Source organism: Taeniopygia guttata, chromosome 2 (genome assembly GCF_048771995.1).
Source record: "Taeniopygia guttata chromosome 2, bTaeGut7.mat, whole genome shotgun sequence".
NCBI lineage: Eukaryota > Metazoa > Chordata > Aves > Passeriformes > Estrildidae > Taeniopygia > Taeniopygia guttata.
The window spans coordinates 16,233,132-16,260,739 of NC_133026.1; the positions used below are offsets into that span (position 1 = coordinate 16,233,132).

The window sequence follows — 27,608 nt, forward strand, 5'->3', positions numbered from 1 at the left end:
GGAGGAGCATTTGGCTACAGCCTCAACCGAGGCCTCCCGCTGTCGGCTGCCAGAATTTCTAATAGCAGCGGGAATTAAGATGAAATAATCAGTGTTTGCACCTGATTTCCCCATTTCTTTAAAATTTGCAAGTTATTTTCATTAAGCCCCTCTTTCTCCTCTTCAGGGATTTAAACGAGTTAAAAGAATCTATTCGTTCCTAGATAGGTTTATTTCAAATCATAGCAGCCACGGCATATTTGACCATTTGAGAGCTCGGTTTGGTCATTCTGTGACAGGGTCTCGTTGCCAAGGCGGGCTCCGGTGACACTGACCAAGACCATGGGAGTGGCATTGGCGAGAGTGGCTCAGTGGACTGCTGCTGGCTCTGGAACTGGCACACTTGAAATCACCCCTTTGAACAAAGCCCTTTTAAATCAAATCATTCAGTTTTTAGAGGACTTCAGCACTAAGCATCCTCAGGAAGCTGCATTTGTCTTCAGAGAGCCCCTTGAGTGGAAAACGCAGTTGGACTCTTCAGTATTTGGGGAGGGTTATGAGATCAAGTAAGTCTGAATTGCAGTATGTTTTCAAATGCAGATGGTGAACTATGAAGAAATACTGTCCTCATTTAGCATAAACAAAACTTTAATGTATTTGGGAGGCTGAAACAGATGGGTTTTTTTATATATATATTGAAAAAAATTAGCTAAAATTTGTAGAGTGCAAAAACACACTTTTTGAGAGCTTGAGACAATTCTGTCTTATTTGTGATGCAGACCTGTTTAGCCAGTGATCTATACAACATGTCCTGTGTATTCCCAAGAATTTTACAACATGTGTCTGGCAGTGATTATCTGTGTCATTTCTCTTGGTGTTAGGGGTTGCTCCTGTTTGGTGGCTAGACCTTAGCCGGTTGCCAGGTGTCCAGTAAGCTGCTCCCCCTCCTGGGGGATTGGGGAGAAAAGTACAATGAAAGGCCTATGGGTTGAGATAAGGACAGGGAGAAATCACTCACCAGTTACTGTCATCAGCAAACTCGACTTGAGTCATGGAAATGAATTTAATCTACTGCCAATCAAAAGTTAGAGTAGGATAATGAGAAAACAAATCTTAGAACCTTCTACCTTCCTCCCACATCTACCTCTTCTCAAGCTCTCCTTCAGTCCTGATTTTCTCTACTTCCTTGCCCCCAAGTGGCACAAGGGGACAGGGAATGAAGATTGAGATCAGTTCAATTACTTGTTTTTCACTGTAATTTCTTCCTCCTCACACTCTTCTCTATCATGGGGTCCCTCCCACAAGACAATCCCTTACGAACTTCTCCAATGCGAGTGCTTCCCAAAGGCTGCAGGTCTTCCCAAGCTGCTCCACTGTGGTCCCTTCCATGGTGTGCAGTCCATCAGGAGCAGGCTGCTGCAGTGTGAGTGTCCCTCGGGGTCCCAAGTCCTGCAAACCTGCTCCAGCTTGGTCTCCTTTCTCTGTAGATCCATGGGTCCTTCCAGGAGCCTGCTCTAGTGTGGGCTTCCCATGGAGTCACAGTCTCCTTTGGGCCTATCTACCTGCTGATGTGCTGTGAATAAATTGGTTTACTTTGGAAGATTTCTAAAACACAGTTTAAAGAAATTGTAAATTATGCATTATCATGTGATGCTTGAATAACATTCAATATTCTTCTCAATTAAAGTTATTATTTTAAAAGAATATAATTTAATTTTTCTAGTGAAGCAGCTGTTCAGTCTCAAGCCAAAGGTAAAGATGGCCAACCGTTGCTTATCCTCTCAGCATCAACTCTCCGAGTTCGCAGTTTTGACCAGCTGTCCCATTTGCTACGAATTGCTATGGAAAAAAAATTAAAGGAAGCACAGGCATGCCTTGAAGGTTTTCTTTCTTTGTTTTTTCATCTTTTCTCTTTCTTAAGAAGTATGTGTCTTCTTCAGTTCATGTTTATGAAATGTCCAGGAAGGAAGGTATGCCTTCATTTTAAGTATATGAGGTGTTAATTCATGAAGGTGGCTAAAAGTGCTGATGCCAGAATGTAATGGAGTTTCTATTTTTTCTGTTATTTACACAGAAATTAATAACCCAGAAATCTGGAATAAAGTTAAAATAAAACTGTTGAATCTCCTATACAAATTCATGTATACTCATATTCATGGGTAATATCCCAGGTATTGCAATATGCAATAGGCTTAAGTTTTGGAAGAAAAAAGAATGTTTTATTTGAGGTTAATAACAGGTTTTCCTATATATGTAGTTTAATACTTCTTTAAAGTGTTACATCCTTTAAAGATAGCTGAAGAAAAAATAATATGCTTAAGGCTTTCTTACCTGTAAAAGGTTTGCTGTGTGCACTTCCAAATTCATTCTCACAGTGGCTTAAAAATACAGGTATGAGTACTGCCACTGTGCCGCAAGTCCTAAATTTTCAAACTGACAAGACTCTTGATATGCTAAACTGGGTATCCTTCTCCTTCCTGGAGGTAGAAAAACTCAGTGGTATTCTTTGATAATATTAGTAGAAATTGCATTTGTCTTCATAAAATGCTAATATTGGATCAAGTTTCAGAGCCATCTAATCATGGGTCCTGTCACTGATCAACCACAAATGTTAGGGAAGAATAATATGGACAGTGTATCATGCAGAGCCATTCACAGATGCATGGGTCTTCGTTTGCAGGACCAGAGCAAAATGGTTTTGTAAAACACATTGATATGCAGTTATATCACTGTTTACTAAGAACAGCTGGCATAGCTGAGGAAGTAATGGGGCCATTGGGAATGCTGCTAGAAAAGCTTAAAGATGTTCTTAACACTAAATCGTATTTCCAAAATGATCAATTTTCCGTGAGTTAAGCCCACTGATTTCCTGCTTTGGAGTTCAGCCAGGCATATTTTTGGATAAGGGGACTGTTGATAAAGGGAACTATTTAATATTCACCCCTTGGTTGAATGAATCTTAATCTTTGCTTTGAAAAGCAATATATTTGTTAAGAAACAAATCTTTTTGTTCTTAATGTTTTCATAGTCTTAACTGTACATTTACATTAGAGTGATATGAAAGAATACATTATGCAGTAATGTCTGATGAATAGCTATGCAAATTATAAACTTTTTACTGTAAATTAACAGCCTCAAAATCATTGAGCAATTGAAATAAAAAGAGTTTGTCTTACCTGATGTTTTAAACAAAGCAGCACACGACATGATTCTGTTTCATGTTAACAGCTAACAGAGATCCTGTAGTGAAAATTCTTGGCCCTGAATATGAGACTGTTGAAGGAGAAGACATGTCCATCTTGCAGTTGTTTGACAAAGTGAAAAAAGAATGTGATCTTGAAACAGAATTGAAAATTAAAATAATTTTTCTTCTTCATCAGCTGGATTTGCAACTGCTTAATAGTTCTTTGAAACAGATTTCACAGTAAGTGTATTTCAAATAGAAGCTAAGCATCTCAGCCAGTGCATTTTTTGTTTTATTGTTAAATCAGATTGGTTTTAACCCACAACATGTGTTTTTGGTGTGACAAAGAAATGTATGGAAATAACTTTCACTGTTAGCTAAGTTAATGAAAAACCTTTTTTTTCTGCAGTTTTTTTCTATAGGTGTGGGTATGCAAGTGTGTACCCACAAGTGTGGGGGTTTTGTTGCATATGTTTTGCATTTTGTTAGCAAATTGAAGTCATTTGTACAAACAACAAAGTCACAGTTAAATATTTTCAAGGAACTGTTTACTTTGTCAGGCAACTGTATGAAGTATTAGATTGAATCTGTTTCATAGTTAGAAGGACTTTGCATTAGGTATGGAACTAAAATTTCCCTAACCTATAGATAAAATTAAGAAGATGAAAGATAACACCTTTTCATATTTTTATTGCTTCTATTAAGACAATATAAAAGAAAAATATTGTGTAATAGTCTCTTCAATTCTCTGAGTACATCCTTTTGCATGAATACATATTGGACCATTTTCTGTTAATTGCAGAGATGTAAGACTAAATCCAGCTGCTGTAAATAATGAAGTGAATTTTCTCAAGAATTTCTCTGGGCAAGGAGAAGATACTGTACTGGAATCACTGGACTATACATCAGGTACAAATCTGATCATATCTCACATTTACATAGACCTTTATTAAAGTACTTGAATTCTGTGTGAAATGTTCTGAATTAATTTCAATAATACATTGAAGTGCTTATTTCTACCTTAAAGTTATAATGTAAAATAAAAACTATTTTCCAATATAAAATGCCTCTCCTCAGCGTTTATGTGCGGAAAAAATCGCCCATTTACATGAATATTTTCAATGGAAGCAGAGGAAGAGAATTGAAAATCCCAATCCTGAAAAGTGCTAAGCACAATTACAGTTCTTGGTTGGATTGGGGCATAGGTCAGAGAGTTTTGGATGATTAGTACTTAACAGTATGAATTCTTAAAAGCAAGGTATTGTTTTTGGAATTTGATTTGCATTCGTGTAATATTAATCATCAAGCATAACTATTAAAGTATTTTTAAACTGGATACAAACACTGATGCTAATTGATTGCAGATTACATGTTCTCTAATGGATGCCGAGCTCCTCCCTGGAGACAAGTGCGTGGAGAAATTTGTTATTTAGTCGTCAAACCACATGACACTGATCCTTTGTGTATCACTTGCAGCACAGCAGGAGTGTTTTTAAATGGAGTAAGTAATAATAAAGGATACCATTGAGTAATGAATATTTTTATGTGCCAGAATCAAAACTCAGTCATGTTTAGGGTAGTTGTATTTGGGCTGAAAGACCTGCAGAACTAGTGTTTTGGTACAGAAGGAAAAGCCACATTGATAAATGTATGTTAGTTTTCCCATATGTTTTAAGTGTTTTTTTCTATAAGTCTTATACTAGGAGTGTATTCTGAGCTCTTTGCTAGCAGTGTTTGATTAGTCTTTAAATAACAGTTCTTCACACTATTCCTATTTAAAGTTCCTGTGGGTACCTTTGTGAATGCCTCTCTAGTGCCTCATTGCTCTTGATCTGAGGTGCAGTATTATTATGTGGGGCTAGTAGAGCTTGCTTTGGTCTTTTTATAAATGATAAGCAATTCCTTCTTCTTTCAGAAGAAGCTTTTTAAAAATTACTGCTCTCTTTTCTCCTTCTTTTCATTTTGGCTCCCTTCTTCCTCTTGGATTGGTTTTGTTTAGACCCTTATGTTGCAATGTGTTACAACTGGGTTCATCGTGTCCAGAGAGGGATGCAGCTGCCGGCGCACCTGGCATGAGAATACACGGACACATCTTTGTTTCAGAAAGCTCGAGAATCCATTTATTACCCCCGGGGAGCAGGGGCAGGATGGAGAGAAAAACACCGGGCAAAGGCAGGGTCGTGGGGTTTTTATAGAGTATCACAGGGGTGGGGTTAGGGTTCGGGTTAAGGGAGGAGTTACTAGCCACACAAGAGAGGTAAGATCAAATTCCTGTCTCTTAGGAACGGGGGCATTCTACACCCTTACATGTGCTACATGGTGACCAGAGCTCTTTCATTCATTTTGAAGAGAGACTGATGTCCATCAAGCATTAACTCCACAAATTGATTTCGTAAGAGTTGAAAAATCCAGGGAAATTTTGCCTTGGCACATCTTTACTAGACAAAGCTCATAAAGCTCGGGCAGCCGGGTCACGTTATTTTCTGTGCCTTTTAGACACGGGCTGGTGACGCCGCGGCTCGGTGGCAGAGAAGGGGGTGACGCCGGTGCCGGCTGGCTCCGAGCGCTCCCCCGGGCCGCCTCGGCCAGCGGCAGCACAGGGTGCCGGCTCGGCCGCAGGCTGCGGTCCCTTCCGACAGAGCTGCCCTAAGAGTGGACCCACGTCGAAGGATTGAGGCAAAGCAAAGAACGAACGACCCTTGCTTGCGTCTCCGAGCAGTCTTTATTTCTGCCCGCGCAGGGAGCAGTACAGGTGACACTGTAGCAGCTCGGAGGGAGGGCAGCGGCAAAAGGGCACGAAGTAGCGAAAAACTGCAACTTTTAAAGAGGGGGCTGTCCCCAGAGGGGACAACAAATCAAAGGCTAAATAGGAGGAGTATGGGGTGGCTATATGAAAACATAAAACCAATAGGGAAGGAGAAGGGGAGAGTGAAAGGAGCTATCATAACTGACAACGAAGCTTCTAGATAAATGGGTGTAGCAAATAATGACAGACAAGCTGCAGGGGCACGATTTGGAGGATGGACAAGAAGTCCATCTGGACATCTGGAGGATGGACAGCAAGTCCATCCGGACATCTTATCTGGAAATAAGGGAGGTATACACCAGGACTGACATGGGGAAAGGTGGGAAAACAGGTGGAAAACAACTCTGGGGAGAGACTACTAGGAAAATTGAACAGGGGTGAATAGGAACAAACCATTACAATATTTTAAACAATTTCTTAAACATAAATTTCAAAATCCCTCTACCACATGCTGTCAGTGTTTCAGAGACAAACCAGTGACAAGACACACCAAGTTCATGCAGCAACTGCTCACTTTTTTCAGCTCTTGCTTCCTTTTATATGTAAGGAGCCCGTGAGGTTAGTCCTCATTGGTTGAGCCCGTTACTTCCTGGTCAGCCGGCCAATAGGAGCCTGAGTCCCCAACGGCTGGGCCTGCCCTTACCGGTGGAATTATGTAAGTGAGGTTATTGTGTAATAGATCACAAATTTCTGTTATAAATTTATAATTATTTAAACTTCCAGGCCTAAAGGCCAGCTGTACGCCACCACAGTCTACCATACTTCACAGGAAGCTCTTACTTACTTGATTGTTTGTCATAAACCATAAATTCTTTTCAGTGGAACTCCACAGGGTGCAATTAACTGATGGTTATTGCCTGCAAAATCCTGTGTAAGATCTTGATCATCTGTTGGGGTCCATGGAGATGATCCATGCATCTTTACAAAGCATTTTTGAAGTTTGGTCAACTCTGCTGATCATGAGACTATCTAATTCATCACAATATGACTTGGTGCTCTTTTGGACTATGTTATGATGCAGACCCGTGTAAGGCATAACTATTAACAATTTTAAACGTATTCTTTTTTTAAGGGTCGGCTAAGGGGTGGAGATATTGACTATGAAAGAAAAAGTGATCTATATAAAGACATTGTCACATTTTTAAGGGAGAGATCACCTAGATTTGTAGAAAATATAGCTAAACAGGTATGTATTTATTGATACTTGGTGTACTTCTTTGTGCAAATGTCCATGGATAGGAATTGCATTGTAAACCTGGCTGAACGTTTATGTTCTTTATTGAAGATAAGTCTGTGAATAAATGAAGAATTTTAAAGACTGGAGAGCTTTTTTTTTAAGTTATTGTTTGTTTCAGTTTCTAAAAAGTATGTTTCTTTTGTAAATAGCAAGTAGTACACCATTTCATGTGTTGCTCTATCATACTTTTTGGTGGGGTTTGATCCAACATGTGAGGTCAGCTCCTAGTTTTGAGTGAAATGTTTTGTCTGTCTTCTGGTCTTGTTCTTTATGGAGCAGTGGAAATGTTAAAGCAGGAAAATGTGATATCTGTGTGGAAAAGGTCAGCTTTTTATTACAGTGTTTTTCTGTGATGAAAACCACTTAAAATTTTATTTTCATTCTTTGTAACCCAAACATAAATAATTGCCCAACTTTCTTATGAGAGCTGCCTGATTCAAATACCAGAGCTGAGAGTTAAGTATCCAGCTTACACACTTTATCTTGCTTCAGACACTGTAAAATGCAAGTGTTTTGGCTTTTATTTAGAGCTCTATACTAGCTAGAATTACACAGTATGAGTACAGTTTTTGTTGTTTCATTGTTCCTGATATAACTATGGGTTGTTTAGATTTCTAGTGTGGTTTTAATAGATAAAGGTAAGACCTGTAAGGTAAAATTCCTTACAGGCCAAAACCTGTCAAGAGCTTCATTGTGGTTATTTATATACAATTTTAATTATTGCGAGAAGAAAATAATTAACAGCAAAATTTCCTTATCCTCTAGTTCTGATTTTCTGGGATGTAGGGCTGAAACTTATTTTTTTGAGATACAGATATTTGACAGTTTTGGAAGAACAGAGCATTCCAAGTCATGCACATTTATACAGTAGCTTATATTAACAGTATTAGAATTAGAATTGTGAGTTTTTCTGTTTGAAAGTGTATTAAGTTCAAGATTCTTTATTTATCTCACAGGCAAGTATTTTTTTTAATGTTATGCCTACGTATTGGTTTACACTTCATAAATAGGATAACATATAAATGTTTTTAGACATTGGTTTAATTTATTTGCAGTGATTTGGCTTCATTTGATTATCATGAAAGGTAAAATATGATAACATTTTACTATTTTTTCAGTTCTAATCCTAAATGTTAATACAGAATAATGTTACTATTGATAACAACAAGCCTTTATTTACTAGTTTTCTGCCCTTTTAAATGTTTTGTAACTTTTTAAGTTAGACTTAATAAGTCATACTTATTAAATAAGAGCAAATAAAAAGAATTTACCTTGTTTTCCTTCAATTTGCACGTAAATCATACACTCATTATTCCCTGTCTTTGTAAATAAGTTTATGCAGAAGAGTATACATTATACCTTTTTAATGGTTTAGGAAGTTCATATCATCTTGCCTTGCTGGTGTAGTACATTCTGCTTTCTACAACTAAAATTTAAGCAAGTTAATATCATAGAGCTGCAGAGCATTTTTACATCAGGGAATATCTTCTCTGCTCTATAACCATGAAATCCAGAGAAAAGCTGAATTTCCATGTTTGCTTAAATGAAATAAAATATGAGTGGAAATAGTTTTGATTTGTTTTCTGAGGAGAGGAGAGCTTCAAAATGTTCAATACATACATTGCAAAACCAATTAACTTTTATAATATCTGCCTGGCCTTGTTTAAGCTAACATTCAGAATTGCTGTGTTGGCATATAGTCCTGTAGCAAACATACTTTTTAAAGTATGCTTAACTGATCAAGCTACAGCACCAATTCCCCTGTGATTTATCTAGTTTATCATGTGCTAAATTGTCTTGTCTAGAGTACATTTTCAGAATGAGAACATTAGCATGAGTTAATTTGGAATTAGACACTTGAGCTGGCAAGGCTTCAACAGCCGATTCGCATCAGGGACCAGTGGAAACAGACCCTGCTGTGACAGTCTCCTTAAAACTGCCTTGAATCAGGCACACAAAGGAATGTCTTCACCTATCTGGTACTGACAGCTGCAATAACAATAATAATAATAATAATATGTTGACTTTCCTGTAAAAATTGAGTGTGTTCCAGTAGAGAATAAGAGTTGACAAGAGTCCTTTCTGTTCCGTATATTATTGATCAGCCATGGTATTAGACACTGACAGCTGAAGGTTTGGTAGGTGCCACTCAGCTCCATTCTTCTATGTGACTTGTTCAACAGTGTTTTGTCCTCAGAGACAGAAGATTAAAAAAATTAAATGGAATGTGTTTATATTAATTCTAAACTATCAAATTAAATTACTTGGAACTGAAGTCTAGCAGTCTATGATAGTCTATTTTCAGTTTTATGTTCATTACTTCTTTTGTGGGAATGTTTTGTAAATCCTTTATGCAGGGAAATAGTTTTAATGTAAGTGATCCATTGAAAGCAGGAGGCTGACTTTGCATGTCTAAATCTTAAAACTCATTTGGACCTAGGTTCTATAAAAGTGCTTGTGTGACAGATTTTTTGATATACTAAAAATCAAACAACACAAAATATTCAAGAATGTTCCTGAAATTCCCAATTTATCAACTTGATTTACTCAAAAAAACTTCAATTTGCACATGATAACTGCTACTTCTCAAATTAATGCTTTGTTCTTTTAAAGACAATATAATTTTGTGCTTAGAATCTTCTGCATTTAATGCATGCAATTTTTAAGCAGAATCCTAGAATTTTGATTATAACTTACTGTTTTAATATCCATTATTCATACAGCAATACGAGTGACAAACCATGTCTCCTTTTATTAGGAATATAGTTTCTTTAAAGAACCAGCACACGAGAAGAATTATCAACATATGGAAGGTGCTGAGAATTCTGGCCAATCGCAGAGCCTTTATGGTCTTACAGGAAAGACTGAATATGAGAAAGGGACAAGTTCTTCAGCGGGACCCTCTGGCCAGAGGTTAAAACCATATATGAAGTTGAAGAGCAGTGGGCTTTCTGCTTCCCAAAGATAAGTAGTTATCTTTAAAATTTAATTTGCCTATAGAGCTCTCTAAACTGTGCTAATGATAGGGCTGCATGTTACAGGTTTCCATTATCGTTTTAAGTTAGGAGGAATAAAACAAAAGTTTACTACATGTTAATTTCTAAGGAGAGAGTTTGGACTACCAAAGAGAGTTCTCAGTTTTTTTCTGTCATGTGACAACTTTCATGTTGTTATGTCATTTCCACAAGGCAGGGAAGGAACTTGCAATCATCTGCAGTACTGGTTCTGCAGGACTGTGATAGCATCATATTTGTGGTGTAAAATGCCTTTTAAAGAGAGACTGGTTAGAAAACCTGATCTAAACCACACTTTCTGAGTGAGGTGAAAGAGGTCCTGGATGGAAAATCAGAATTACTCTTATTGCTGCCACTTGATTTGGTATCATATGAGCTACTTCTCCAGCTCTGCTTAGCAATGATATTCACTGATGAGATTATCTCAAAGTTTGAACACCCAAAATAGAGTATAGATATATTGGATATTGTTGGATTTGTCTTCTGAAATCAGAACCCTGTTTTGATTTCATGTTTCTTGATTTGTGTTAGTGGAGGAAGAACTATATCTGCAGAAAAGCCTTTCAGTGTCATCCTATAAAACATAGTACCTTTCTCAAGTCTACCAATTTAACAAGTTGCAAGAAGCATTTTAAGAGATTTTGGATGTGACCTATGGTTATCAGTTAAAAATAAATTGGCTTTCCAGAACAAGAGCTAAACTTTTTCCACAGTCATTGATGAAGTCTTGATGTGATGAAATTGACTGCAATCATAAGTAACATTCTCTTTTTTTCTTGTGGCTGTGACAGAATGACCGGCTCAGGCTCAAAAAGACATTTTGTTTTCACAACATTGTCATTTCGGGACAAAAAACACTCCAGAGATTGTGGCCAGTTAGAATTAGGAGTTTTTTTGGACTACAAGGAAAGTAATATATATTGTATTCAAAACTGTCTGGAAAGAAGATGACTAGAGGAGAAGAAGAAAGATACAGAAACTCATGTCTGGGGAAGGTAAATAGGGAACAGATAGTCACTGTCTGTTCTAGGACAAAAATAAGGGCATCAAATGAAAATGAGCCAGAGAGATCAATTCAGAACAAAGGGAGAGATGTCTTCATATGCCACATAGCTAAGCACTCACATTCTTTGCCAGAAGATAGTAAATTAATTTTCTTATGTGAGTTCAAAAAGCAACCTAAGACATTTATTGAATCACAATATGCTGAAGAATATTCTGCAAAAAATAATTTCTGTGTTCTTTTTTTTTTTTTTTTGTCACTACAAATCCCGTGGTGGCAAGGCTCCAAAAAAAGACTCTGAAGAAAGGAAAAGTAGTACTGTACCTCTGACTACAAAAAAGAAAGCCAGTGGCAAATCTAAAACAGTTAGAATTCAAGAAACTTCAAAATGGTATGGGTGACTTACTTTTCCTCCCTCAATTTCTAAATTTTTATTTTCCCTATCTACAGTAATTATCACTATACTTACCATTTGGTAATGTTAGTTGTATTTTTCTAGTTATTAGGCAGTGTTGTCATAACTGTTTGAAATATGCTTGTCCATATTATAGTTGTAACTATTTGGAATTGGCGATTCTGTTTATTTCTTTTCAGTAAAGCATCAAGCAGCCCTGAAGATGTTGGTGAAAGTTCCTCAGAGACTGATGAAGATGAACAGCCTGTACGTCGTCTCGAGGGAAACACTGATTTGTCACCAGAATACTGGGGAATTCAAAAACTTGCAAAATATGTAAAAGTAAGTAAGCATTGATAAATAGTATAAAAAGTTACATTTGAGGAGACCAGGCCAGTTCCTTATCCTTTCTACTTTCATTATACTTTAGTATAGCCCTGCGGTGTAGTATTTTCAAATCCTGGAACTGTGGACTTTCCTATCACGCACTTTCTTTTAATCTGCTATTTTTGGCTTATATAGCCCTTTAGATTAAACCATCTGTTCAGTGTTATTTAAAACGTAAGATGGCATAATCTCTTTATTAATTATTTGGTTTCTGTTTTGCTTTTTGTATGAAACTTTCCAAGAGATTTCTTTATGTGGATAATAACTTTCAAGTGTTTTTATTAAAACTGAATAGTTGCCTAAAGTCTTTCATCAGCTATGATTAATACATGTCTGAAATAATTCTAACATGGGCTTGTGTCTGGATAGATGCTTTAGTGGACAGGAAAATGTATGATAAACAGGCATCTTCTAAAACAAACCAAGAAAATGGTTGTCAGACTTGTTGAAAATCTTTTGGAACCTATAAATATAGATAGTTGGAATTCTGAATATGTCTGAAACAGATCAAAAACCCAACAATCCTGTACTATTCTGGAAAACTCTAATTATGTTTTTCCCTCAGGAGAAGTTCCTTTACAAGTTTGTACTGGAATTTATGTTCTGTTAAGTTGCTAATAAAAGTGCTGGCTTATTTTTTTTTTGAGTGCAACTACAGAGAATACGCATCCGACAGATAAAATGATGGTGCTGGCTTTTGGTGCAGCAGAAAGAGCAAGTCATATGAGGAGCAGCTGAGAGAGCTGAGGGAGTCCAGCCTGGAGAAAAAGAGGCTCAGGGGTGACCTTATCACTCCTTCCAACTGGTTGAAAGGAGGTTGTAGCCAGGTGGGGGTCAGCCTCTTCTACCAGGCAACCAGAGATGGGACAAGATGGCCTCAAGATGTGCCAGGGGAGGTTCAGGCTGGACATCAGGAAGAATTTTTCACTGAAAGGGTGGTTAGGCATTGGAACTGGCTGCCCAGGGAAGTACTGGTGGAGTCACCATCCTGGGAAGTGTTCAAGGAATGCCTGGATGTGGCCCTTGGTGCTCTGGATTTGTTGACATGGTCGTGGTGCTCAGTCAAAGGTTGGATTTGATGATCCTGAAGATCTTTTCCAACGTTTATGATTGTATGATTCTACAGTTAAATACTTGTGAGGAATAAACAAAGTTTTGGCTCCTTTTAAGTATTGTAGAAGAGTAACTCAGTCTTTTAAAATGTATGCAGAGTATTTGCACTGCTTGTTTTCAGTTCATGTCTTTGCTAGTGGACCTGGCAAAGAGACACAGACAAACATGGATAATACAAGCCTGTATATAAATGCAAGCCTGCTTTTATCTTTTCTAGGTTGGACCTCTGTACTTTTGTTATTTAGGCTATGGTAAAATAACCCTTTGCAAATGTAACTTTGAGCATGTAACTTGCTCAGCTATTCCTAATGCTGAACGTAGCATGTACACATTTTGCATTATAGAATTCTTCCTACTCACACATAATTACAGTTCAACAGGATGTTTTCAAACCTTTCAGTTTGCTAATAGCTTGCTTCTCTCTGTGTTATGAAGCAACTCTTTGTACTTTTCTGAGAGCTCAGAGAAACAACCATGTTACTTTTAGTAAAGACCCAAGGTCCTCCTGGAGAAGATACTTGAAATTCATTACTGTTGATGAATTCCCACTAATCTTTTAATTGGCCCATTTATGTACCACCCTGTTTACTGGCAAGGCTCTTCTCTCCTGATTACTTAATTCTCAAACTCCCTTTCTTCTCTAGATCCTTCATATATTTGGGTTTAGATTTTAGTATTGAAGTTAAATCAGTATTGAAATTAATTTCCAATTTTTCATTATACATTTGCATAAAACCATTCTGAAACAAGAGTGAGAATGACAAATAAGAAAGTATATTTTTCTCGCACCTCTGTTTTAGAAATTGACTTTATTTGGTTACAGCTGTCAACAAACAAAATTATATAATGGTTTAGAACTAGGAAATGACAGAGCAGCATTTTTGGTCAGACAGTGAATACCCATTAAGAAGTTTATAATATAAAATTCAAGAACACAAAAAAGTTCTGTTGTGAAAATTCAAATACATACTTCTTCATGTATTCATGCGCACCTGAGTCTTCCAATAGTTCTCTAAGTTAGATGTAAATTAAACTAAGTATTTGAAGATAAAATAGTTCTGTGAAAATAGTTGTGTGTTCATTCTTAGCTGCATGAAACAAGAACTCCCTGGTGTCAGATAAAGCTGAAAAGAGATGCCTCAGTGCCATACCACAGACAGTGGTTGAAATGTTTTATTGATGGAGTGCTACTTTAGCTTGCACATGGAATTCATTTTAATTCAAGTATAAATACTGCACTTCTGGCCAGACTTGGGAGATTTTTTTGGCATTCTTGTTGTTCATGTAGGCAAGTATTCATGACACATGCAACATAAGAGAAAATAAATTTATGACTGTGTTATTTAAGTATGTACAAGCATATCTATATAGAAGCACAAATTTCAGAGGGCTAGTGTTGTTTGCCCATCTGAAAAAATTAATAAAATGCCTTAAAGAATAGTCAATCAAGATACTAAGAAAAGGCAATAATCTGTAGATGCAACAATTTTTCCAATATCTGCTTAAGTTAATGGGAATCACAATTCAGCAAGGTTCTATAAAAGATCAGTTTGAAAACAAGAAACTCCCATAAAACCTGTTTTTTATATAATGTTAGATTGTCATTAAATGTTAAAAAGACAGTTGCCATTTGTATAAAGCAAACTTGCAAGATCATGTGAGTTGTGCCTGTAGGCTCTGTACCTTGTATTCCTCTTCATGGAGAGAAAATTCCTGTGCTGGGGAAATTCCCTTCTGACTTTTTGCCCTTCTCCACTCCCTTTCCTTTCTGGGAAAGAGTATCCATGTTGGAATTGTTCCGCTGGGAAGCAGCTGCTTCTGTGGTCTGGCTCCTTGTCCTACCTTCAAGCTTCCCAGAGCTGTGAAGCGGGAGGTGGAGCATGTGTGTTCCTGCCATGCCTCCCCATCGACTTAACAATGAGCACAAAATAGGTCAGTGAGCTCGGTCATGGCCTTGTATTAGGCATCCTTTGGGGCCAGAGTAGATAAAATGGGAATGGGGTGCTCTGTTGATGTTTGAAACAGCAAGACTCAGCCAGCCTACTTTAGATTTGACATTATTTATTTAATTGGTACTTCTGAAGAGGTGGATTTTTAGAGGAAGGATTACATTTTACATCTGAAAAAAATTAGGAGTATGATGAAGGGATCATCTTTTTCAATTATCCTTTTACTAGAAACAGGGAACATCAGGTAGAAATGCAGAATCTTCTTTGTGGCAGATCTGGGGCTGTTCACTGGTAAAAAAAAGAAGAAAAAAAATGTTAAGAGCTGGGCTTTGTGCTGCCCACAGTTGAACACTGACTATTGCCAGTTTTATGATAAAACTGAGATGTTAATAGGTGAATTGGGCTGGTGGCTGTGCCAGGAATAATGCGAATATCCAGAATAAATATTTAATCCCTAAAGCCCTTGTGCTGTTTGACTTTGGTTCCCTGTAAGGGTGAGATTCAGACGTACACCTATTCCAGGGATGAAAAGAGTTCTGCAGGACCATGTCAGTTACAGAATTCATCCTTTAGTTTCTTATGTGGAAAGTCATTCTACTTTTTGGCTATATTTCAGGATTGTGCTAGTGAAACCAGTCAAATCTCACACTTCATGTAATATATTCTTTAGTTTCATATCTGTTTGGAATTACTCCAGTGCAAAAGACCTTGTTCCCAGGACAGCACTGTGTTTCTTTCTACTTTGGAATCATAGATGGACAAATCTGCTGTCTCTCCCCAGCTGCTTGTGCCCTGTGCCACACCCAGGAGCTGGACAAAGGCTGTGGCACTGCACAGGAGCCAGGGAGGATGTTCCCTGAGAGTGGATTTGAGCAGCAGCTCCCAGGTGCCCGTGTGCAAATGAGAATTGTGTGGTTTAGCAGCTGATGTATACAGCAACTGCTTGATAAGATGCAGTTGTAAATTTATGGCACTTGTGAAGCCATTGATGTGGCTTGTAGATCTTTTCAAAATTTACAGCAATAGAGGACAGACAGTATTTTTGAACTGCATCATGAAAAGGTGTATCTCTCTTCAGTTATAATGGAAACACTCTGTATTATTAAGATTATACTAGTGCTCATTATAAAAATTTGAATTGGTTTAATGAGCCATGTATTAAGAAATCAATTGCATTTTGGGATTAGCAGAAAAGTAATTCTATGTTATTCTAATGTGGAGGACCTCAGAAAAAGACATGAACATCCCACCCTAAGGAATACAATGAATTTTCAAATACTAATTGTTTAAAGTGAAAAGTCTAAAATATCTGTTGTTTCTGGATGTTCCCACAGTCTTGAAATATGGCCCTATGTTTATGATGGATACAAATGTTAGGATCTAATAGCAGGAGTAAAAGTCCCCAATCTGTGTAGGACATATATTGCACATGAAAGCTTTTTCTGCAGTCTGTGGACAAGAGTGAAATGTTTTTTCTTTATAATATCTTACTGACAAGACTTGCACAAGATTATGTTTTAGCTAGTAAATGCATAATAAGAATATGTAAATGCATGTCAAATATTTTTGTATATGTAGTACTTTGTCTAAGTCCCTTTTTCAGGACTGACCACTTTGACCAAGTCACCTTATTAGTAAAATGTCCAACAACAAATCTTTTCCCTTCCTTTTAAAAGAATATGGTGGGGTAATCTGAAGGAGGTTTTCAACTGGATGGAAAAGTAAAAATGAAAAATAAACTTCGCTTTAGTTTGGCTAAGACTGTTATTTTTCAGAAGATGGCAACTGTATGTAATGTATAATCATGTGCCACCTGCTAGTGTTTCATGGCACATGTTTGGCTCACCTGTCAGCCTTCATATCACTCTCTTCTCCACTGTTCATGAACATCTCTTGCTCACATCTTCCAGTATTAGCCAAGATTTTATCTTAAAATTCAGTAAAGAATGTGATTACTGGGGAAAAAAATGAAATAAAAATATGTGAAAAATTCAATTTATAGTTAAGATATGTATTTTCTAACAACCTAGATAGTGCTGATCATGAAAAAGAAATATTTTTATGATAACTTTACTAGGTAGAAAATATTTGGCAAATGGTGAACTCTCAAATTATTATTATAATTGGCAACTTTGAAGCACTGGAATAGCTCCCTATTCAAAATACCATACAACCATTCTTCATCCCAAGAGACATATAAAATTCATAACAACCGGTTGAATTTTGGCTATTAACACCAATACCAACTCTGATGAATTTCTATGTAGTGAAGGTTTAATTAATGTTCACAGGGTCACACATTCCTTAGAGTTTCATAGCTGATGAGATGAAAGACAATCTAGAAAAAAAAGGAAAAAAAAAAGTAAACAAAATTCAGTAAAAGTAGGGAAAGAAGAAATGGTAGAAATAAAGGACTGAGGAAAAGAATGTAAAATAACTTAAGTGTGATTTTCCTCTTTCTGCAGGGTTGTATTCTATGATGAAAGCAGGTAATGAAATTAATGAGCTATGGCTTTGACACCATAACTGTAGTACCTCTAAAACAGTAGTAAATTACCAGAATTGTCTCAATCTGACTTCAGGTTTTACATTCATGAAGTAGATAATCAAATTGTTATGTTTCCTAAATAATTAGAATGTGATTGTGTCTGAAAGGTAGCAAGAGTTTTAAGTAGTGAGAAGAACATTCTGTGTTGTTTTTAGGTGTTCCACGTTGCTCTAGGCTCAACTGAATCACAGTTCACTCTACACACTGTTATTCCAGAAGCATGCCTGTACTTCAGCCATGTCTTCACCCATATTTGTTTTTCCTATGCTCTCACTAAGCCTCGTTTCTAAGTTTGTTTTATTTCTCCAGAGAACACCTGTCTCTTAGTTTTTCATAAACTATTGCTATAATTTTGTTTTCCTTGCAAAATTTTTTTTGGCTAGTTTCAAATGACACTGCCTCTTCTGTCTGTTCAGTGCTTATGAATCTTCAACAGTATGCAGGCTTTCCAGCAGTCTGCAGAGGCAACAGTCCTTCCTAGTTCAACCTCATTAACTTTTCAGATTCACATCCACTGGTTTCCTAAATTAGTTGGATACCTAAAATTAAAATGGCTGTAATAGCATTAAGGCTTTTATCCTCTTTCTGAGCCAAGTACTAGGCAAGGTCAGAATTGCTTAGGCAGGTCTGACGCTGCCAGACAAGATCAGTAGCCCATCTGTGTTATGGATAGTAAATGCCCCATCTCCAAGTCTCCAGTCCGGGTTTACAATGTTATATTGCTGTTAACACTAGTGCTGTTTGTGTAGGGTTTTTTGTTTTTTTTTTTTAATTTAATCCTAGACCATTTTCCCTTTCTCATTCAATCCTATTTGTTTCTAATTTCTACATGTTCTTTTAAAACACATATATGCTTTATTTTCCTCAGAAATTTTCCTTACAAAATTGTCGAGATGCATCTGGGGAAGAAATACATTCCTAAACTGAAAATTTCACAATGGAGTAGAAGATAAACTTGCACTGTTAAGATACTATATATTATCTTGGCCAGGTTTTCTGTGGTTTTGGGGTCACCATTTCACTTCTTTCCAAGTTTGAGGTTTAAGAAGTTACTAGGAAAATATTCTGTTATTCCCAGTCCAAGGAAGTAAAAGTTCATGTGTTTGCACATGAACTGTTAGACTCTTGCCTCTCTGTAGCAGAATCCAATTTCTGTGAATCAGAAGAGGAAAGCTAACAGAATGGATACACGTCCAAGAGGGAATCAATACTTGCCTAACAAAACCTCCTGGTTCATGCAGAAAATAATAGACATTATTTTGTTTGGAAACTCATTTATTTTCAATTTCATAAAATATGACAATTTAAACTCACTGTATTTGGGTCATGACATATATGTGGCTTCTGCCACTGTGTAGGGTCAGGGTCAAGGTATTAATCTGCAGCTAAAACAGTGCAGCTTCTGTGCATTGTTGTAGCCCAGTGTGAATGTTTTGAAATGTTGTGATGCCTGTGATTTTCCACTGGCTTTACTTATATTAATCTGTAAGGTTTACATACTGCCAGGCTGGAGCTAAAGAATGCCAGAAGATTCAGGAAGTGGGTCAGGGAGTTATTCCATAACTCAGTTATACTTGTCCATAACCCATGTCTTAACAAGTTGCAGCTTGTATGTTTTATAAACTAAGATGAAAAATTGGAACTAGTATTTAAACCATGACAAAACTCAGCATGTTTAGAGATTCACTAGCATAGAAAAATTGCCTTGCTCAAGCATATTATGTATTTTATACTTCTTTCATTATGCTTTATCAAAATTTATTTAGATGTTAAAGTATTTTCTAGCAGAAAATTACAAAATTTTCTCTGTGCTTTAAGAGGGTAAAGTTCAATAGAAAATAAAGTCACGAACTTTTAAACTGAGAACTCTGTTTCATACTTAACTGTTTGTTTTGGATTTCTTGTTTTATGAAAATGACAATATTGCTTTGGGTTGGGATTCCAATTAAGCAATGTTTTTTTTCTATGAATGTTTTTGTTCCATAAATTAATTTTAATTTTAAAAGTCTGGTATAACAGTAATTTGACTGACTATTTTTGGGCTATCACATTATGCAATTTTGTTTGTTCAGTATATTTTAAAAATATATTGACTGGGTATGTTTGGTCTTAATTTTGTCAAGTATATTGTAATTTCCATTCAGATTATATATATTCATAATCAAAACTGGAGTATTATACAGAAGAATGACAAAACTGCCCACAAAGAGCAATTTTTTTTTCCTGTTACTCAGCCATAGGCTTGTTATCACAAACATGCACAGTTAACTACCTATCCAGGATTTACTTAATGCAATAGAGAAAATACACTTTTACCCTGGCAAAATTAATTTCAGCTATTGGTCTAAACAGTAAAAAAACCCATCTTTGACATTGCCATGCAGAGTAAAACAATATTTCATTTTCTAGTAGCATTCAGTCAGGTTTACTCTAAATCCTAAACCAAATTAAATAAATTAATAAACCACCGTTCACATAGAATGCATTTGTGGAGATATTTGTGTGCCAAAAACTGTACAATTTTCATTTTACTTAATTTTGCTTTCTCTTGGGAAACTGCAGTATAACTTGATTGTAATGTTTTTGTATTTCCATTCACATATTTATGTTTTGCTACAAATTGGGCAACACATTTGGAATAATATTCTTTATAATCCTATTCATCCTTTTATTACTTGTACTCCTATAATGCCTTTAGGTTTCAGTTGAAAGGGTTGACTCCAGAGTAAATTTTGTATCTTTCTTTCCTAGCCTGCTGAACTGACATAATCAGTTCAAAAATGAAAGCTTTGGAATGGTTTAATTGGGATTGGACATGTGCTATTGAAACTTAAGCCTGTATATTTTATTATCTATATCTAAGATAATATTATCTATTATGGGTTAATTTTTTTTTTAAAGAAAATAAGTAAATATCAAAAACCATTTATTATTTATTAAATTTCAAGGTAGCAAATAACAGAAATAGGACTAGAGCAGAATGTAGGAAGTCATTGGCTCCATCTGCTTGCCTCCAAAACAGCACCAATCTTTGTGTGTCTTCTGGACAAATACTTCTCTGCCTTGTCTTTCCTGTCATGGAGATTTCATGACTGCTGTAAGCAATGTATTCAAGAAATCAAATATTCTTACTATTAAAATTGGTTTTGTTGAGTCTTTTTTTTTTTTTTTTTTTTTTTTTTTTTATCAAGCATAGGTCAACCCTGATGGGTAGATCAATCCTGATGCTGTTAAACCCCATTATTTCTTGTCTGGGCCTGGAGAGCAGATGATTGGCATTGAAGGTGTTCTTTAAACTACCTTCCTATTGTCTTCTTCAGACTAAACAGTTCCAGTTCCTTCAGTTTTTTTCTGTGGAGATCATAATTTTGAGATTTTGACATCCTCTGGTCTTTATCAACTTTTCCAGTATCTTTTTTGAACTAGAATACCTAGAATGAATGCAGCACTTAAATTTGAGCAGTGCCAAACCAAAGAAAGAGGATTTCTTGTATCTTACAAGTTACAAATCTGGTTACAAGTTTCTCTGTAAAGTTTGCTTTTTTTTGTTTGGCCACGCTGTGATGTTGATAGATAATATCAGTGTTGTGTTCCATTGCTAACAACAGATTTCTTCCTACAATGCTGCAAAGTAATCATGGCATCAGCCAGTTCTCTCAGTACCACAGGGCAGAGTCCATTGAGCTCATCTAGTGTAAAAACATCTGTTATCTCAGTTCTTACTGACTAGTTATGTCCTTAGCATAGCCAGAGTGTTCACTATGCTGTCAGAGACATTAAGTAACCATTAGCAGAATATAGTAAAGGTTAATGCATAAAAAGACCCATTAATGCTTTTGCTTTCTCGGTTCCATTTGTTGAAAGGTTGCCATTGACTAACAGGGTTTTTCCTCTTGATTATACAGAGGTCAAACAAAATAATGGTTTGAACTTGTGTGTTCCTTGGTAACTGTACTTTGGGTTGTATCTGTATTTGCCTGTGTTTTTCTTTTATTTTCATTCTTTTTTAATCTTTTCAGTAGTTCTGTAATTCTCAGTTGTTCTCACTTGTGAGCTTGAGTAGTAACAGAGACATTACACATTCAGTGCAAAAAGATATTTTACTGATAGTGTAACAGTGATACTGGTTTATTTTCATGGATATATGTTATACCAATATATAGGAAGAAAGGCACATTTTTAAATAAGTCTGTGTTTAATTTTAAGCCTTAAAATTGACTGTTGATCTGCCAGTAGAATCTATTTTGCTTCCAACATATCAGATTTCAAATGGTATAACAACATGATGCAGATTTTATGTCAACTTAATGGAGAGGTAACTATTTCCATGCATGTTAAAATCTATGCTGTAACTACTACAAGACTTACTGTAATAATAACTTCAAGAAACAAAAAATAATTGTTGAAACCATCAGCAGTATTTGTTATTTTGTAGAACTGATGCTTCAGCACATATGAAAAATATTTTATTGTGGTTTTACATTAAAACACTTAAAGTGGTGTGTTCATTTTTAGAGCTGAAAAAATAAAATGCATATATTTATATTTATACACAGTTGTATTTTTTATTCAGTATAATAAAATTAAAAGTTGTTTATTTTAAAAAAACTTGGTCTATATTCAGTGTCATATGCCAGCCATTATACATGTAAGGTAAGGGAATCATAGACTACTATGGTATGTATAAATGCAGTTTCACTGTAGGAGAAGCAGTCCTCAGAAGGAGAGGCATCACTTTTCAGGTTTGCAATATACTTCTTACAGTTATGTAAAATAATAAAAAGACAAATTTTCTTTTAAAACGCCTGTTGCAATTTTTTTATCAGACAAAGCAAAGTAAATATCAAAATCTAATCTGTTAAAAAGCCACAGATTTCATAAAAGGTTAGGTTTTTTGAGGTGCAGAATATTATCTGTAGTTTTGTAATCATATTGTATGGATTTTTTAGAAAATAATTAAGAATTTTATAAGTGTGGATAAACTGATTTCTCTAGGAAAACATTGAGAAGTTGTTACATTATTTTAAACTCTAGGGCATTTTTTCAAAGTAGATGAAAGTATGTTATTAAAGCAAGACATATTTCATTCTGCTGAAGTCAAGATTATAAATATGATTTAAAAATACAATTTTAAAAAATTGGGGGCATCTTCCTCTAGTATACTTTGTTACACATGTTTAAAAACTACCTTTACATTTAACCACTTTTGTGGGGAAATTTTGCGGTATCTGTTGTTAAAAGAAATGTAGGTAAAATTATGAAGCACTATGAATATATACTTCACTAGTAGCAGAAGTGTTTTGTCTGATGTAAACTACTGGTCTGAAACTTTATGAAGTAGTTCTCTCGCATTCTTTTTGGATGTATTTTCTCACTTGTGATTCTTTACTACATTTATAAAAATTTGAAGAGCATGTTAAATTTAAATTTTCTTTTGTACTGTGTCTGTCATACTGTTTCTGTTTACATTTAAGAAATGTGTTTCATTATGATGTCCACAATTCAGCAGAACACTTTCCTCTGGGAAGGGTTGACCAAAAATCCTTTACAGATTCAAAACTTGCATTTAAAAGAGATGGGCTTGGGCAGCACAGCTCAGATCAGGATGGGAGCCAAAGCTGCCCTGGAATGCAGGAGGTGGATGCTGTAGTTTGATTTACTAGGTACTCTAAGTTGTAACTCCCACATTAGTACCAGCTGGCAATGTTCACTCCAGCTTCTGTTGCAGCTACAGCTCATCTCTCCTAATTTCCATGCAGGTTGGTTCATCCCTGATTGGCAGTAAACCTATATTATAGGTTTAAAAGAATCCACTGTCATATGGCATAACATTCTGTGTTGTGTTCTTTGATTTTTTTTTCTTTAAGTCTAGTTGCAGGGACTGAAATAGATCTTAGCTTATCTTATCCAATAGAGCTTGAATGTTTAAAGAAACATTCAATATGGTCTACTCACAGCAAGCCATGTTAGTAATTTTCCACTTGAGCTATTCACTCATTTGAATCTTTATGCCATTTAGACTATCAATAATTCAATTTCTTACTGTGTTTGTGTTATTGAACACTATAGAGTCAAAGTAGTCTAATATGTTTCTTCTTTAGTAGTAGTTTTACTAGCATGATTAGAAGTGATTGAGTTTTATATTTAGTGCACTTTACATATTTGTTAATTATTTACTTTAATTTAGGGAGGTGATCCAACAGCTACTGTAATTGCACTGTGTTCAATGAGGGATTTCAATCTGTCTGAAGAAACGTGTCAGCTGGCCATCAAAGACACTGGATGTCTTGAAGTGTTAATTAATTTACTTGATACGGAAGAAATTAAATGTCAGGTAATGAGCTTTGTCAAATAGAGCAATGAATATGCCTTTTTTATTAGAATATGTTTTCGAGTTTCAGAGTTACAGAGTTTAAAGAAAATTGATTTCTCATTTCTGTATTTTCTTGTTTTCTTCAGATTTTATTAGAAAGACATCTATGTCTTTTACTTTCAGATTCCTTCTTTTCTCCTGATTGAATATAAAAAAAATAAATAACCCATAATTTTAAATAATTTTAATGTTTTTGTATATCTAAATAATGTTTAACTTCTGTCGTTTCCCATTATTTAGACTGGTTCATTAAAAATCCTGAAGGAAATTAGTCAAAATGTATTGATCAGACATGCAATTGCAGATTTTGGAGGCTTAGAGATCATGGTGAAAATATTGGACTCTCCAGATACCAATCTGAAATGTTTAGCAGCTGAAACAATTGCCAATGTTGCTAGATTTAAACGAGCACGAAAGACAGTAAGGCAACATGGAGGAATCAAGAGACTGGTAAGCAGACATTAAAATTTGTACCCTTGTCATATGTGTATTTTTGTCAAAAAAAATGTATGCTGTAAACATGATCAATGGTAGTGTTAACCATAATTAGAAAGCAGCATGATATCAAAGTTTCCTGTAGATATTAAGAAATTGGTATTTTTTTTTAGGTTGAGCTGTTGGAATCTATTTCAGTGGGATCCTCATACCAAGCCAAAGACAGTGAAACAGCACGCTGTGCAGCTTTGGCACTCTGGAGCTGCAGCAAAAGCACCAAAAACAAGAAAGCAATCCGTAAAGCCGGTGGCATTCCATTACTAGCTAGATGGCTCAAGTGCTCACACACAAACATCTTAATCCCAATAGTGGGGACACTACAAGAATGTGCCTCAGAGGTGAGTAAACACATATAGCTAAGTTATTTTTAAGCATTAAAGAAATTTGCCACTAAAAGGACATTCTACAGTCACTTAAATCAGGTTTTGAGAAGGTCACAACTTGGATTGAAGTAAAAACCACATATTTTTTATTTAAAAGGCTAGGAGTAATATATGAAAGAAAAAATGTGAAATTAAAGCCTTAATCACTTTCTTTTTTTCCTTATTTTTTTCATCATACTTTGCAGATTTGGCAACCTATGGTGCTGTGTTCTGGTTACACAATGCATTTAAATTTACAAAACTAACCTGCAGGTGTGGCCAAGAAGATCCAAGGCAGTGCAGATCCAGGGCAGAATGGTTTACAGTGTCCTTGTGTATCAGGTCTGATCCATTGCAAATAGAAGAAAGGAATATATGTGATTTTCCCACAGATTTCTGTGGAACATTTTGCGACTTTGAGTATATTCAGTTTTTAAATTTGAGTACAACTATTTTTTACCATGGCCATGTAAGGGATTGCACTAGTGGGACAGTTCTGACAGATCTGTTTAATATCTTTATGAATGACCTGCTTGAGGGGATTGTGGGCACCCTCAACACGCTCAGTGTTTGCAGACACACCAAGGGTAGGAGTGTCAATCTGCTGGTGGGCAGGAAGGCTCTGCAGAGGGGTCTGGACAGGCTGGATCCGTGTGCCAAGGCCAGTGGTACGAGGTTCAACAAGGCCAAGTGACAGGTCCTGCACTTGGGTCACAGCAACCCCTGCAGTGCTGCTGGCTGGGGAAGGAGTGGCTGGGAAACTGCATGGTAGGACAAGGCCTGGAGGGCTGAACATGAGCCAGCATGTGCCCAGGTGGCCAAGAAGGCAAAGGCATCCTGGCCTGTATCAGTAATAGTGTGGCCAGCAGGACCAGGGCAGTGAACATCCTGTGCTAGGCACTGCACAAATCCTGTGTTCAGTTCTTGGCCCCTCAGTTGAGGAAGGACATTGAGGTGCTGAAGTGTGTCCAGAGAAGGGCAGTGGACCTGGGGAAGGAGCACAAGGCTGCTGAGGAGCAGATGGGGGAGTTCAGCCTGGAGAGGGGGCTCAGAGGGGACCTGACCACTTGCTCCAGCTACCTGAAAGTTGGAGCCAGGTGGGGTTGTTCTCTTCTCCCAGGTAACAAGCAATAGGATCTGAGGAAATTGCCTCAGGTTGAATCAGAGGAGGTTTAGATTGAATATTAGGAAAAAATTTCTTCACCAAAACAGTTGTCAAGCACTGGAACAGACTGCCCAGGGAATGGTTGAGTCACCATCCCTGGAGTTACTTAAGAGATGTGCAGATGTGGCACTTAAGGAAAGTAGTTTAGTGGTGGACTTGCCAGTGCTGGGATAATGGTTGGACTCAATGATTTAAAAGGTCTTTTCCAACCTAGATGATTCTATTTGTTTATGATTCTGTATCTTCATTTGAACTTGAGGTATTGCATTTCAGAGAAAAAAATCACACACAATTTGTCTTGGTGAATTTGAGGCACAAACCCCATGATTTTTAAAGAGATTTTACATCATTAAACACTTTGTCTATTAAAAATTAGCTTCTTGAATTACACAAATTAATGTTCCATGAGACACAAACCTGGCAGGTTTTAGGTTCAGTAAGTATGTATTGAGAAGGTGTCATTTTTGAGGGTTTCTTGTATGGCCTAATTTGGAAGGAACATTAAATGCATTTCTTACACAGATGTTTCCCCCACTTAAAAAATTATCCCGTTACAATGCCTGTGGGTTAAAATTTGGATGACAATATCACTAAAAAATGTTAATTCTAAGAACATGTTTTTCTAACCTTTTTTTAGGAATAGATCTGTTGTTTCGGCTGCTGGTTCTCAATGAAGTGAGTGGGTACTTCTTGATCCCATTCTGAAACATCTTTTGCTTTCTTGGGTCTGAGCAGGGAGTCTGGACAACTTTCAGAATATTCTGCATTCTTCATAAGCCAAGTGGTTACAGGATAGGCAGTGCAGTACCTCATTTTACAGGTGATTTGAAGAGCACTGCAGAGAATGTCTGTATTTGTTCACCTCTGAGATCATCAGTATTATTTTCAAGGCAATAATGACTTGTGTTTACATAAAGTACAAGCTTTCTCAATATCAAACCATGTAATTGTAGCATTGTATTATTATTGTGACCTATTAACTGTTAATATGCAGGATATAAAATATGCAGTTTATCTTTTTAGCCAAGTTACAGACTTGCAATAAGAACAGAAGGCATGATTGAGAACCTAGTGAAAAATCTGAGTAGTGAACACGAAGAGCTCCAGATGCTTTGTGCAAGCGCCATATTTAAGGTAATTTTATTATAATCAGTAGATCAGAACCAGGATTAGCCCTTTGTTTTCATGTCATTGTCAGTTTTAAATTTTCTTAATTTCACTATTTCTTTAATGTGTAAAAACTTATAGAAATGTTGTGACTATTTTAGCTCCATATTTAATATTATAATTAGGTTCCTGCTTGCTCTTCTTGTGTACAAGCATTAAGTTGCACAGGTAACCAGTGGAGAGTGGTGAGGCATACTGTGCATAGAGTTGCTTTGATTTTTTTGTTTGTTTGTTCCTAAAGTGGACAATGTGACAGTATAAGCACTGCTGCATATACAGGAGCAGTTTACTGTCACTCTCTCAGTGAGTTGTTTGCATATTCAGATACTTGAATACCACATTTATGTTTTCTTCTCTATTAGCTTTACTAGTTACAATGTAATACAGCTAGCTTTTGAAGACATAATCTTATATACTTTTACATAATATTTG

At 36.3% G+C, this 27,608-nt stretch overlaps 1 protein-coding gene across 1 annotated transcript in view; it reads left to right on the forward strand.

Annotated features, from left to right (window-relative positions):
- The window catches only part of ODAD2 (outer dynein arm docking complex subunit 2), a 74,435-nt gene that overhangs the window by 427 nt on the left and 46,400 nt on the right, over positions 1–27,608 (forward strand). Inside the window, exons 2-14 of the mRNA XM_072925411.1 lie at positions 279–545; positions 1,703–1,860; positions 3,208–3,403; positions 3,966–4,072; positions 4,528–4,664; positions 7,042–7,155; positions 9,965–10,171; positions 11,484–11,614; positions 11,818–11,959; positions 23,802–23,948; positions 24,228–24,437; positions 24,596–24,820; positions 27,033–27,143. Coding sequence (XP_072781512.1) covers positions 322–545; positions 1,703–1,860; positions 3,208–3,403; positions 3,966–4,072; positions 4,528–4,664; positions 7,042–7,155; positions 9,965–10,171; positions 11,484–11,614; positions 11,818–11,959; positions 23,802–23,948; positions 24,228–24,437; positions 24,596–24,820; positions 27,033–27,143 — 2,109 coding nt within the window. The 5' untranslated portion in view covers positions 279–321. The remainder of the gene's footprint in view (positions 1–278; positions 546–1,702; positions 1,861–3,207; positions 3,404–3,965; positions 4,073–4,527; positions 4,665–7,041; positions 7,156–9,964; positions 10,172–11,483; positions 11,615–11,817; positions 11,960–23,801; positions 23,949–24,227; positions 24,438–24,595; positions 24,821–27,032; positions 27,144–27,608) is intronic.